At 35.9% G+C, this 15,877-nt stretch overlaps 1 protein-coding gene across 1 annotated transcript in view; it reads left to right on the forward strand.

Moving 5' to 3' along the window:
- Positions 1-396: 396 nt before the first annotated feature.
- Positions 397-15,877, forward strand: part of LOC134567983 (calcium-activated chloride channel regulator 1-like) — a 36,487-nt gene continuing 21,006 nt past the window's right edge. Inside the window, exons 1-6 of the mRNA XM_063426185.1 lie at positions 397-489; positions 5,591-5,815; positions 6,973-7,113; positions 7,425-7,572; positions 8,658-8,766; positions 15,412-15,589. Coding sequence (XP_063282255.1) covers positions 5,657-5,815; positions 6,973-7,113; positions 7,425-7,572; positions 8,658-8,766; positions 15,412-15,589 — 735 coding nt within the window. The 5' untranslated portion in view covers positions 397-489; positions 5,591-5,656. The remainder of the gene's footprint in view (positions 490-5,590; positions 5,816-6,972; positions 7,114-7,424; positions 7,573-8,657; positions 8,767-15,411; positions 15,590-15,877) is intronic.

Here is a 15,877-nt window from a genome sequence, read left to right on the forward strand (position 1 = left end):
TACATGTTCAAAATAATATCGTAAATATTTTAAAATTGAATAATAATATATTATTTTGAACGTATGTAATATATAAGCAATTAGAACATTTTATAAAACTATATATTGTAGACAACTAACAAGAATGGCTAGAAAGTAATCATTCAATCATTTGAGCAGTGTGTTGTAAGATCATTTAAATGTTTTATTTTTCCTGGGAATTTCCCTACATTAACGAATTGTCCACTACTCAGTTTTGTTCTAGTAATTTCCTGGTATCTCTAATCCCTCGCCAAATGGGACCTTGCTTTCGTTTGCCTTGCAGATAAACTTTAGAAATCCACAGGGTGTTGCCTACACCCAGGGGCAGAGAAAATGAAAGAGGCAGTACAACTCAGAAATTCCTCTATATGACAAAGCTATAAATACAGAATTTCACATCCTTAGAGTAAAATCAGTCAGTCCCTCAGGAAGCGTTTGTAAGACAAGACTCCAAGGCACAATTTTAAGGTAATGCAATTTTCTCATTACTTGTTTTCCTTCATGTCTAGGCACTGCTGTATAATGAATGCCCTGCTTTTTATCACTGTGCTTAAAACCCCATGTGTGATATTATGATTTTTGTAATACCATATAAATATAAATACATATAGCTTTGAATTAATATACATATTGATATATATATATATAGTATATATGTCATAATCTTATGAGTTGTATAAAAAAAATGAGGTAAAGAATGTGTTTCATGTCTCTCCTCCTCTACCACTACCCTCTTGCCCCTCCAAAATAATTCTGCATTAAACGCAGTTATCAAACAAAAAAGCTGCTGGTAAAATCCCCCTTTTTTTTTTTCATTCCCGTAATGTTTGAAATCATGCACTTTCTATGATTTTAACCCTGTAGGTGCCAGTTTGCTCACATTTAATAAATGTACACAAACATAAATCATATTTAGGATCGTTTAATTAAAAAAAAGCTGTAATGTTTTATAAAATTGTTAAAATAAGATTATGCTGCTAAAATTATATGCCTGCCATTAAGTATTGTGAAGTGATATTGTATAAGGCATTTTAAAACTACACTTGTTTTGATGTATGAAGTTACATATATAACTGTAACGGTTCTATTGAATACATTGTTACAGAGAGACTTCCAAGCATCTCATTTTTTTTTTCTACCCAACTATGAGACTTTTTAAAGAATTTATTTTCAAATATTACTAAACCAGGAAATTCCCGGGAAGAGGGTCACGTGATGTTTGTATCTTATTTAAATGTCTCTGTGTGTTTCACATTCCTTCATATCCACTAGTAGACTCCAATTACCAGAACTCTCTGGAGGTAGTATATTTGACAAATATCATGTAATTTTTTTTTTTGTGAGAAAGGATCTGCAAATATTTTTATGCTTGTAATTTTTGTGGGTAAAATTAAATTGAATGATTGTTACATTATGATCACTGGTGCATCTTTCATGATATGCTAGTTATTGTTACAGTATTCTATATTAACTATGGTAATAAGGCACATTTTAAATCCACACTAATAGGACAGATCAGAAAGTGATAATGCTTTTTTGTCTATGAACCCATTGTAAACTCTCCTGCACCTCCAGACTTGTTTTTTTTTTAAATTCCACTCACGAAAGGTGTTTGCTCTCCCAGGTACTAAACAATACATTTAAAATTAACCATGTAAAACTGTAAAATTTAAAGCCACTTGTTACAATAGAAACATAGAAACATAGAATGTGACGGCAGATAAGAACCATTCGCCCCATCTAGTCTGCTCAATTTTGTAAATACTTTCATTATCCCTGGCCTTATCTTATATCTAGGATAGCCTTATGCCTATTCCACGCATGCCTAAACTCCTTCACTGTGTTAACTTTTACCACTTCAGCAGGCAGGCTATTCCATGCATCCACTACCCTCTCAGTAAAGTAATACTTCCTGATGTTTTTTTTAAACATTTGCCCCTCTAATTTAAGACTATGTTCTCTTGTTGTGATAGTTTTTCTTCTTTTAAATATAGTCTCCTCCTTTACTGTGTTGATTCCCTTTATGTATTTAAATGTGTCTATCATATCCCCCCCGTCTTTCCTCCAAGCTATACATGTTAAGATCAAATACATTTATTGTTGGGATACAATTGTCTGTGCTTCACAAAATGTGATTGAATTAACTTCAATAAACCATTTATGACTACCATAAGCCCAGAGAAGTATACATATGTAGTAAATTCAATAATTTATTTAATAATTGCTATTTCTTCTTATCAGTAACTACATTTTCATTTTACTTATTCAGTGTGTTTGTGTGTGTGTGTGTGCAGGGCTGGCCCCAGGCCTTTTGGAACCCTGTACTAAAAAATGTCACAGTGCCCCTTCCTGGCCACACCATCTCAAAACAATACCTCACACCATTTAAAAAAAAGCGAGAATTGACAGGAATTCAAAGTGAATTTCAAATCTAAAGACAAAATAGATAAAATGGACATTTCCCGTGTTACTGCAATTTTGCACAATCATCCATTTACCGTTTGTTTTAAACGTTTGTGCACACATACGTTTATGCCTGTAATGTAACACCTGTAATGCAAAACTCAGGAGGCTCTGAAATGCTAAACGGAATTGTCACTTCCTTAAAATTCCTCTTACCAATAAATACTGTTGCAGCATTTGCTGGGGAGAATAATGCAGGAGAAGCAAAAAAATAAATAACAAACACACTTACTTTATTGCACTCCATGACACTTCTTGCGTCATTTGAGAATTTCAATACAATTGCATATGAAATCAGGCATTCTTCTAGAGAGGATGTACACAGGCATATATATAACAGAGCAGGGGTTTATGTAAAGTGTAAAATACAAATAAGAAACTGGCTAGATAAAAAAAAAAAATACCCACAATACAGGGCTTTTAGTTGGCTATTTGGTTGTGCAAAAATACCATTAATTAAAGCGCCTACAACAGATTGAGATCCAGATCTAACTAAGTGGGAGTATAAACATTTAAGAGCAAGTACACATTGTCTTTTTACCCTCTTGTGTGTCTCTTAATCCATGGCTATTTCTTGTGACTCTTCACCCTACGTCTTATCCACATACATTCAGTCACATCCATACATACACAAAAATACAGTCATACATGCAGTCATGTACACTCATTAATATATGCACCATCACATACTTAGACACACAAACATACTCAAAGTCACAGACATAGACAAACACACTTACAGTCACAGACACAAACTCACATCGTCACAACATTACTTTTACACCCTTACACACAGTCAGATACACATAGTCAGATATACATAGTCACAAACACACATACTATTATTCATTAAAGCTCACTCTCCAGCTTACCATAATTGGTGGGGGTAGGGTGACGCAAAGCTGACCTGCATTACAGCCTCTGGTGTCTAGTGGTAGGGAAGCAGGGACTCCTTCTTGCTTTACCACTATGGGAACCCACTGAAACGGCTTCCTTTCTGCTCCTGAGGACTGACAGGGCCTGCATGTTGGCCCTACAGCGCCCCTACAGTCTGGCAATGACTGTCCTCCCAATGTTTTTCTCTATATCACTGCCGCTGCACACTACCCAGGTTCTTCTTCCCCTCCTTTTCCTCCTGGAGATAGCTATGTGCATGCCCCGCTGCCCAAAATGCCCACTACCATGTCCATCATTAGCTGTGGCAGCTAACTTAATGTTACCGGGTGTAGGCTGTGCAGAACAATGGACAAGCCACCAGGCTCCCTTCTTGTATCAAGCTCTTGATCCTTGAATGAGTGCCCGACTGCTCAGTCTTCCCTGCTACCAAGAGGGGCAGAGCTGGCTCTATGTGTCTGAGCCGAGCAACTGCGTGGTGCCCCAACTGCAATTGCACCATGTGCAGCCCTGTTTGTGTTCAGGCTGGCCCTGCATTAAAGGCTGGCCCTGTGTGTGTTTAGTGAGGTGTGTGCACACATTGTAACTCCTACCTTTGAATTATGAAAAAAATGAAGTTCTTAGATGACATTTCATGCTGTTGTCATAACTTTGTCCCAGTGCTGTTCTATGTTATAGGCATAACCCTCTTGAGGATATTAGATACATTTATTATTAAGTAAATTATTGATAAATATAATGTATTGCTTAACATTAATTTAGGTTAGTGTGGTACTTTTGTGACGTTAATACTGGAACTTAATACTGAAACACGAAGTAAGTGTGTTTCATGAACCACAGTGAACCACACTGTCTTCATTCTCTGGTTTGTTCTTTACATGAGCTCTAACGAAATGGCCAGGCACCATTTAATGCCTTCTCCACCAAGCTCTTTATTTTTTTTTAATTATCACATTATTTTAAAACACTGGATGAGTAGCTAGAAGAAAAAATATAAATCAGCAAATCTGGGTACAGATGTACATGATGTACATTTACACCATTTTTGTTTTGAATCTGCCCATTCATCCATGAATGAAATTCAAGAACAGAATGAACATGTATACATATCATATTGCATCATTTACCTTGCAATATGTTAAACAGGATCTAAAATATCTACATAGGAACTTGCATACATTTTTGCCATAAGAGTTAGGGTTTTGAAGAAATAGATAAAAGTGACCAAGAAGGGTTAAAAATATAAGTTAACTGCTGTGTCAGTGTTTTTGTTCTACTTATAAAATCGATATTCTGACACATCATTTTATTATTTCCTTTCTTTATGCTAAGGTTAGAGGTTTAAAGCATATCAGGGTCACAGGTACTGGAGGGCTGGCAAGGAACCAGGAAGGAAATTCCAGGCCACTTGCATGGAACGAATGACAAGTTATTTGTGTCGTGCAGACTCAAACCATTCTTTTGAAAATCAGCTAAGTCGGATGTGTTAGGATGTTTATTAGCAGACACTACTGGCAGCAGGCAAGAATTGTGCAAGGCATGTGCTAGTCCAGCACTGTGTTTGTGCATGCGCTAATAAAGGCCTGGATTGGCTCACTGGGGATATTTTCTGATAGACTGTAATATCTGATGCTGTCCAGTCTACCAGCATACAATGAGTATGATAATTGACCCTGTAAGTGTTTGCCAGTGATTATGATCTTCATAAAGCAAGCCTGTTCATGTTGTGGGATATGGGTTCAGTGGGTAACATCTCTTAAACCTGCACAGATCTCTTTGAATGTTCCTTCATACTGTGCAGGTCATGCTGATTGATGCCGCAGGGCTATATGATGAATCACTTCCAGCTGTCTTCACCTTTCAGACCTATACTGTTTGCTTCTTGTGAGTAGTATACCATACTGAGATCTGTGGATTTTGTGCACAAAGAAAAAAGCCATTTGTTTATACTTGCCTCTTAGGCCAAAAGTTGCCACAGGTGCAATTCTGAACATACCTCGACCCATTATTTCTTCCGCCATTGAACAAAATAAGTTTGATACGAATACCATCTACACCCCAGGATGTACTGTAAACTAGGTACAGCTATCGGTTTATTTCCTAACTAAATACTACTTTATTTTCATACTAAGCATTACTGTTTAATTGCAATATGTTGTATCTATTGTTTCAACTGAGAAGGTTCTAATATAAAATTGTGTTATGTTCGCAGGGTATCACTTACTTGGATAAACATAAATTTCCACCAAAAACAACTGCAAAGTGAACGTCAGATATAATGGAAGTTCTACGCATATTTGCATTTATCTCCATGCTTCATCTTGTACATTTAGCACAGCAATCTATGGTGCAGTTGAAAAATAATGGATATGAAGATATTGTCTTTGCAATTAATCCCAACATACCTGAGAACCCTAAGATCATTGATAAAATTAAAGTAAGTGTTTTTAATTTGCCATTGGTCATTTCACAGAGTTAAACCTTGTGAAAATCCAGGAAGCACAGTCTTACCCTGCTATGTAAACATTTCTCTAAAACTGCAATGTTTTACATTACAGGCTTATGAGAACAGAGACACTGCATCCAGACTACTTCAATGTGATGGAGTGGTCTGGCTACCTACAGTGTCCCTTTAAGCACCAAGTTGACACATTTAGGGAAATGAAAAAATAATCCAACTGTACTGATTTTTTCCTAATGGACTGTTTACGTTTTAATGTATAAGTCTTCAGACTGCTTCTTGTAAGGTGCTAATGTAAAGAGACCACCTGAGACTTGAAAATGTCACCTTTCTGGAAACAAACTGTTGCAAAGATATTCCACATATAACTGTAAGTGTTAGTAAGAATCATTAATGGAATACTCAGGACACTGTGACAGCATCAACTCTTCAATAAAGCTGTTACGGTGCCTGGAGGTCTTGGTGCAGTTACAAAATATGAAGGTCATTGATAGGTTTAGATCATACTACCACCGGCGCCCAGATTAAGGCTTTTGCATTAAAGCCAATGTCAGAGGTGAAGACAGAGGAACCTTGATGACCGGCACCATATGGAGCACTTCTGGGTTATACCATTCACAAATAGTTTAACCATAAGTTAAGATCATGCCCAGAAACTCCATTCACCATAACAACTTAATTTAACTGGAAAACCCAGGGTTGAATTCCCGTCAGACCACCTCAACAGTAAGTGTCCTTAGGCAAGTCATCTAACAATATATATCCGCCTACCTCAAATCCTCATAGATTGCAAGATGGTTTGAACAATGCTTTCATTGCCTCTAGATGTCCCCTTTCTTTAATTGTAAAGCACTGTGGAATATGTTTGTGCTATATATTTGCCAATACTAATAAAAATAATAATATATTAATTCATGTGAAATTGTTATGGTGCCTGGTCGTTTCCTTTAAATTGATCTCTAGGTGTTAGATAATAAGCTTCAAACTCTATTAAAGGGATCTCTTTTGTTGTGTCCATAAACTCCACAGGAGGTAAAATCTAAGACACAGAATTCTTGAAGACATGATTGGGTACACATGTATATATACATCTTAAATTATTTTTTCAATTAAATTTTTTTCTCTTTTTTTAGAGTATGCTCACAGATGCCTCTACTTACATGCTTCAAGCTACAAAAAATAAACTTTTTATAAGAAGTGTAAAAATTTTAATTCCCAATACATGGAAAACAAATAGCAGTTATGGACGGCCCAAAACAGAATCATTTGATAAGGTAAGTGCTGTGTTGCTAAACTATTACGCAGTATAAAAATTATCTATACTTAAGAAAATTTGTATTTTTGTATTTTTATGTATTTTTATGACATAATGTGTGGCACAAAAAAAAAAAAGAATAGAGTTACTCTGTATTTCCTGTATTTATTTAATTTTTTTGTTGGATCCTTTCTTTGCTAATTTTTTTAATGATTGTTCCTTTTTAAAAAAAACTTTTATTTTGTATTTTCAGTGTGCTTAAGTGATATTGCATTAAAGTCTAACCAACATAATCTCGTCTAATAAACTGATGTTTTTTCTTTCTTTCAGGCAGATGTTATCATTGCTGATCCATTTCTACAGGGAGATGATCCATACACTTTGCAATATGGTGGTTGCGGTGAAAAAGGAAAATACATCCATCTAACTCCCAACTTCCTGCTGAATGATAGACTCTTACGTATATATGGACCTAGAGGTACAGTGAATCTCACCTTAGAACAATAGCATACTTCTGAATGTAAAATATTCAATTGTAGTAACTGTGAGACAGATAGTTAATGAAGGATCAAAAATGAAATGTAATTGTTTTGCTGGGAAATAAATGATTTCGCTCAGAATTTAAAATGAAACGTGATTGTTCACAGATCTATTTACATATACATGCTGCTAATCTGCAGTATTAAATGGCTGTTATACGAGCATTATCATAATTAAGGTTAATTTTACATTGCAAATATATAATTTACGATGACCAGGGATTGGAATATGTTTATTACAGCTAGTTGTATTGTACAAACACAGACCTATAATATTTAGTCAGAAAAGTTGATAAAACATCCAGCCAGTTGGCACAAAAATAAAGAGCCAGTTTGATGCATGTTATTCCTCTTTAAGCTAAACATTGTTTCATTATGTAGACTTGTCATCTAGGGTCCATTCCAACAAGCTGACAAAAATTACTTTTAATATATTAAACCGTAACATTGTGCACAAATTCATATATATATATATATTTTAGAAATTATGATCACAAATCTTGCTTTTCATTTTCTTGTTGTGCAAGGCAGTTTTTTTTTTTTATATTCATAATCTAATCTTTTTTCCAAAATGAGAAAAATGAAGGGAGGTGGAGATGCTAAATATTCTACATTCTTCATTCTACATTCTCCAACTACCAAAATAGTTCAGACATATGCATTCTATTAAGTAAGCCACATATAAAATGTATTACGGTTAATGCTACAAGTATAGCACTGCAAGTAGGCCACTGTTGTCGACAGTATTTCTGAACCATGTAGCTCTAAATTAAAGAAATACAGGTCAAATGTGGGAAATGATAACTTTTCAGTTTATAAATTATTACCAGAAGTATGTAAAAAAAATGTAATCTTTTTGGAAATATGCACAAACTAAAGCTAAGTATTTACTGACATCAATTTACAAATCCGTCCTTTCTAATTGAGCCATAAACACTGACGCTGCGGGTCCCATCTATATTTTTCTTAAACCCACAAGTTTGATTTTCAATAATAAATACCTTCTTGGCCCATTGCATTCCAGGAAGAATATTTGTCCACGAATGGGCTCACCTTCGATGGGGTGTTTTTGATGAATATAACCATGATCAACCTTACTATCTTTCTGGACAACGTAAGGTGGAGGCTACGAGGTATGTTTCTTTTTTATTGATTTCTGTCTGCCTTCAATTATAGTTATGTGTATTGTGGCATGTGAAAAAAAAAAATATTCTTGTATATTTAGAAAAAAATTATTAGAAAAAAAAACATTATAATTAAAAATAAAAACACATTTTAAACATATTTTTTGTTTGCTATTTATCCTTATATTTTATGTGTATGGGTTTGTGGGAGAATTCTTAAAAAGTAATTTCTGTGTTATTGTTGTTTGGATTTAGATACTATTTTACCTCATGTGTTTATCATCCTTGTTGTAATATTAGGTCGCTCAGTTTTATATGTTATGTAATTTGGTTGATGATAAGACCAGCTAATACTCAAACACACTGAGGGCTTAGGAAATATGTAGAGTTTATAGAAGAGATGTAATACTCAATTGTGGCCACCAGAAAAATGCATAAGATAGAATAAGATAGCTCATTTGTAATAAAACCAAAACTTGAAAACAGCATTTGTTATGAAAATAAATCGAAAAAGGCCAAAGTACACCAAAGCTAGTCTATTACATGTTTTAAAATTGTCTTGATACATAATTAACAACTCTGATATATGTTTATGTATATGTACTTCTCTCACAATGGAATTCCTTTCATCAATGGTCCATCCTTTATCCAAATGCAGACGTGTCAAAACAAGCAAACTCCTTGGAAAAAGCATTAAAAACACAAAATATTTATTCATCCATGGAGGGAGCGGGGGGTTTAAAAGAATACAACTAACATACAGCCACATTCACACGTAACTTATCTCTGCAGGTGTAGCATTATTAAGTCTAAACATTCCGTGCCAACCTCACTTTGTCAAGGCTAGTCAGTGGTTCCATAGAATATGCTCAGAATTGTTAAATGTGCACCCTTCACCTAATTCACAGGTGGCTTAATCAGAAAAAAGCTGTGTAAAAGAACAACTAAATAAAATTAGTTCCTAATATCCCAAGACTAAATGTTGCTAAGTTTCCATAAAAAGGCAAAAACTTATTTGAATATTTAAGCCCTTAAAATTGGGAGATTAAAGTACAAACAAGCAAGAATAATTATCACAGTTAAAATGAGTAGTACACTGTTTGTGTAGAGAGAGGTGTGTTTTTTTTGTTTTTTTTAGCAATAATCACTGAAGAAAAAAGTTTTGTCAATCATATAATGGAAAATATAATCTTTAATTGGAGGTTCTTTTCAGACTAAACTGTAATTTGGCCGAATTTGAGCCGATTAGCTGTTCTGCCAAATTCCTGTACAATGCAAACATGTTTGGCAACCATTCCAATATTCTGAAATCCACCAGTGGCACCAAACAAAGAGATGATTAATAGAAAAAAAGCAGATTTTAGTCACAGAGAAGTGAGGTTTTATATGCATACAGGCTTTTATATGCATACAGGCCAATCAGTACTCTCTACGTGGAGAATATGAGAATCCTTTTAATCCTTTTAATCCTTGGGGGGATAAGGTTTTAAGGTGGTAAATTCAGAAGCATTCTCTTCTGCTCAGACGTTTATCTAGAAGAATTCTCATATTCTCCATTTATTCTCCCTATTCTCCATTGATCTCTGAATAAAATGTATATAACATCGGAAATATCAACAATTCAGCAATTGAATACTTTTATTGGAATGGTTATGATGGTTACTAATGATAGGGATGGACTTACCAATATAGCTAGGATCCGAGCATGATAGCTCTAAAACACACCTCCTATCTCCCCCCGCCCTCCTCCACACCTGATATAACAGAATCTTGAATCAAGATAGATCACATGGACTGGCACGTAGAGAGTGCTGATTGGCTCGTATGCATATAAAAACCCAATTCACATGGAGACCAAGTTATCTCCTGACAAAGGTGCAGCTGTTTGCAACGAAACACGTATTGAGTCATCTGTTTGATTTGTAATTTCACATTTGCCGAGCACCCAGAGCAATATGCATGTATTTGGTGTTAAGTAGAAGCCTTTTCTTTTTCTGTTACTCTAGGTAGACCTTTATAGAGGGCGTCTATCCAGGCTGGGTTGGGTTCAGCATAGAACCAACAAACTCTTCAGTGCTATACAATGGGGTTTTCTACTATAATACAAAGGTGTTTTTCAGGAAATATCCTCAAGTTACTCAGGAGCTATGGGAAAGAGCTTACGACATTTGATGCAACTTTAGCATAGAACACACACAAAGGTGTTTTCCAGAAGACATAGGAAATTTCCTTAAGCTACTTAAGGACTTATGTGAGAGAGAGCTTGCAATTTTATAAATCCTTCTATCTCTATGATTCAACCTATGATTGCTGGTCAGCTGTAAAGGAGACTTATATTGATTTATGTCCTTATAGTGAACATACGTGTTGATACATTTCACCACGTCTTCCTCTGCCTTACCCCATATATCACTCCACTTTAGAATATTTCCCATATCCAGATAGCAATTTTATTGCCCTCTATTTTGTTGTAGTGGTTCTATGATAGTACTACCAGTTCACTGTTCACCAGCCTATCCAGTTATTTCATCTCATCAGAAGTTATTATTTGGGTTTCTGACAGCCATTATATATACCCAGCTGCCTTCTAAGATTGAATATATGGATAGGAACTGGTTTATTTATATATAGCAAATACTTTTGTTCCCCAGTTTCGTTTATTTGTATCCATTTGTTCCCCTTTCTTATTAACCCAATAAAGTGTTCTATCTATTGGATACATCTCAATCTGACATGAACTGTGGGAATTAGTTTTATGGTTTACCAGATGTTCAGAGACAATTAACTTAACTGCAAATCATTTATTTATTCGTTTATTTGATTTTCCTATTTCTGTAATATACCAATCTAATACCCCATTCTAGGGTGTATTTTATTTACCTCTCATTTCAGTATTCCAGGGTACAGGACCACAGTGGATCTGGTACCACCACACTGACCACTATGTCCCTAACCCAATATTTTGGAATTGGGTGACACAACTTTCTTCACTTTTTATGTAATCCTAATAGTACTTTTAATCAGTTTTGTCAAAGTGGGTAACAATCTCTAATAAAACATGTATTCAGAGAATGTGCCCAAGACATAAATCATCACTGAATTGTAAATTCCCCCCTCAATTATTATTCATGGTCTTACCAACATGAAATAAATCAATCATCCTCCACTATAAAAATAGGAATAGAATAAAAATTGCTTTCAGAACACTATAAGAAAAAACTACAAGAATATATATAAAGCAGCACAGTGGCAGAACAGTGATTCACAAATTATTTGCCTGATAGTTGCCAGAAAAGTATCACTGTGCTAATGAGGTTATGAAATCATAGATTGCATTTATAAATCATTCCACTAGGTGTCATTAGAATTAATTTCACGTTCTCACTATAGCACAGGGGTTCCCAATTATTTTTCCTGTGGAACCATTTGCCTTTGACATAGTGTATCAACATCGTTGAACCCTCATATACACATACTGACAGATACACACACCTTGGCACACAGATACACTGGCACAATGATACACACATTGGCACATAAACACACACACACTAACAGATACACTGACACATGCACACACACACTGACAGATACACTGACACCTACACACCCACACAGACAGATACACACTAGCACATACACACAGACACATAGAGACAGACCCACACAGATACACACACTGACACAGGTACACACACACACACACATAGACACATACATTCACACACACACACACACACACACACACACATGTTTATATGTGCAGTCACCCTCCTGTTCATTTACCTTTTTTCTGCAGGAGGGTGACTTCAGTGCTGCTGACTGAGGTTGGTGTGCTGCTCATTCCCCGCTGCTCCCTCTCTCCCTCCAGCCGGCACACTATCCTGGGAGGAAGGCCTTTCACTTCCTCCCAGCATCCCATACAAGAGGGGTCCGGTCGCGATCTTAGACCCTACGGTTCCACAGAATACCAATTGGGAAACGCTGCAAAAGCAGATAATAGTTGTGTTATTGTTATTATTATTTAAAAAAGCACCAACAAACTCATCAGTGCTGTACAATGGGGTTTTCTACTATAATACAAAACTTATATAGTACTAAAATGAACTGCCACTGCTTTCACTATTCATACCTAAGTAAAGGGCATAGGTCATTATTTGAGACCTAGTGCTATTCAGATCCATGGGGTAGCAGTTAATTTTCACACAATGAAATCAATTTTCAATTTTAATTCAATAAAATCAACTTAATAGTCATGTAGTGATTTAGATAAATAGCTTAATTTCTTGTTATCTCTGAATTACTGTGATCTAGGTTTAATTCCACCTGGCAGAATATTTCAGTCTTACTTTTATCAATAATCTATACTGTCATTATATGACTTGGTAAGCAATTTGACTTGCATAGCAACTTAATTTCTTGTCCAGTGTTAGTCAACATTTGCAATCCTGCCGACTGTTATATTTCTGCTACAGTTTGTGATTTCCTAATTTCATTTACTGAATTATTAGTCAATATCTTGATATGCAATATGCCAAATTCTGGGACAGTAAGAAAGTTTAATAGTATGTATCACTACAATTACAATCAGTGGGTTAAACTCCTTATCATCCAAAAGCCACTAGTATAACACAAACACAATATAAGTTTAGGGCTGTGTTAAACTGTATATAGTTAGAATAGTTATCTGTTAGAGTTTACAGTGATCAGGTAACTGAAAGCATGAGCTTGCAGTTTACAAGACAAAACATACACAGGTTATTTGCCTGACATTTAAAAGTGGTTGAAACGTCAATGGAAGATAATTGCCAGCATCATTAATGTCCATTTTGAATAAAAATGGGTTTATCGGGATCCTCAATAAACAAGATGGTTGAAATATTTCCCAACAGGCAAGGAGGTGAGGAAAATGAATAGTACTCCCCACTTATGTCTCTTTGCCCGTGGAGTTTGAAATGAGTGGGTACATGGATGAGCACCACTGAATGCTAAGCCCCTTGGACACACCATCCCCCTAATATGTTAGGTAAACAGAGATCACATAATCCCTTGTTCAGTTGCACATTCATACTATCAATATATTTAAGCTTTTTGAATAAGAATGAGCACATGCTAAGGTCGTCTGTCTGTGCGTGGGTACATAAAACAAAAACCTTAAAACAGATTATGCATATATTAGTATTAATAACCAAATAGAATACAAATACAGAGTCTAAGCGTGTAACCCAGAAATTACCAAGTAACTCAAACACCTGTGTGGTAACCTCTCTATCCACACATAAATCAATCAAAAATTATACATACACAGTGGGTGGAGTATCTTGATTCGAGGTATGGGATAATGGCAAAAGTGCAAATGGAATAGCTGTAAAAACACAATAATAAACACGCACCTAGTGCAATATCATACAGTACATGGATAACACAGTGTAAATTTCGTAATTGCGTACTCACAAAGAAGGAGCCAACATCTAATGGCTCAATCTGGGTGCCTGTGGGATAGTTGGAAGGGATCCCACTCCCTTAAGGTATGTTGGTTGTATGTTCTTTGTCCCAGAAAGGAAAAATGTCCACAAAGATTGTGAAGACAAAACTTCCTTTAATCAAAGAGTAAAATAAAGTGCAAAGTGCAAAATACAAAGCACAGTTTTAGCATGAACCACTACAAGTGGTGGAGTAAAAAAAAAGTCCACTATGGGATAGCGATTAGCAAGACGCGTTTCGCCTATAATATAGGCTTCCTCAGTTGCTAATCTTACCTGTCCGTTATCAGTCTTTTATACCTCTTTCTAATTGTCCCATTTTCTTCACCTGTTCCGGTTTGGTCTCTTTCGGATGACGTTTCCAATCGCGGCTGCATGTTAGTGTCGCGTCACTAACATGCAGCCGCGATTGGAAACGTCATCCGAAAGAGACCAAACCGGAACAGGTGAAGAAAATGACGCGTCACTAACATGCAGCCGCGATTGGAAACGTCATCCGAAAGAGACCAAACCGGAACAGGTGAAGAAAATGGGACAATTAGAAAGAGGTATAAAAGACTGATAACGGACAGGTAAGATTAGCAACTGAGGAAGCCTATATTATAGGCGAAACGCGTCTTGCTAATCGCTATCCCATAGTGGACTTTTTTTTACTCCACCACTTGTAGTGGTTCATGCTAAAACTGTGCTTTGTATTTTGCACTTTGCACTTTATTTTACTCTTTGATTAAAGGAAGTTTTGTCTTCACAATCTTTGTGGACATTTTTCCTTTCTGGGACAAAGAACATACAACCAACATACCTTAAGGGAGTGGGATCCCTTCCAACTATCCCACAGGCGCCCAGATTGAGCCATTACATGTTGGCTCCTTCTTTGTGAGTACGCAATTACGAAATTTACACTGTGTTATCCATGTACTGTATGATATTGCACTAGGTGCGTGTTTATTATTGTGTTTTTACAGCTATACCATTTGCACTTTTGCCATTATCCCATACCTCGAATCAAGATACTCCACCCACTGTGTAAGTATTAATAACCAGCCTGCTAATTTTGTCAGTACCTTGTGATATGTAATCATTTTGCCTTTCTGATTAACAAGTATCTGTTAACGCACATTCTGTAGTTGATGTGTTTTAAATTGATACTAACTGTACTTGTGTTTGGTAGGTGTCCATCAAGTATCAACGGTCTAAATAAAGTTGATTTGTGCTTTGGAACAAAATGTGAGAAGGTTGACTGTGAGTACGACAGCAGTACTGGCCTTTACGAAGAGGGATGCTTGTTTTACCCAAACATAGAACAATCTGTGAAAGAATCAATAATGTTTGCTCAAGGACTTGACCCAGTGAGTATGAGTCATCAATAGAAAGGTTTTGATTATTAGATAAGCATTTTTAATTAATACAAAATTATGATAAAAGGCATAGTTTCAAAGGGGAATAGTTTAGCTGAAAATGGGGTGACAGCTGTCCCACCCCCTCATTTTGTGATGGAAAAGTTAGCTTTAAATGTCCTGGCATGTTACCTTTAAAGGGACTAACCAGTGCAAGGAAAACAAACAGTTTTCCTGGCACTGCAGGTCCCCTGTCCCTCCCACCCCCTAACCCCTTCAGTGACTTACCTGTATCCAGCG

Source organism: Pelobates fuscus, chromosome 7 (genome assembly GCF_036172605.1).
Source record: "Pelobates fuscus isolate aPelFus1 chromosome 7, aPelFus1.pri, whole genome shotgun sequence".
Classification (NCBI taxonomy): domain Eukaryota; kingdom Metazoa; phylum Chordata; class Amphibia; order Anura; family Pelobatidae; genus Pelobates; species Pelobates fuscus.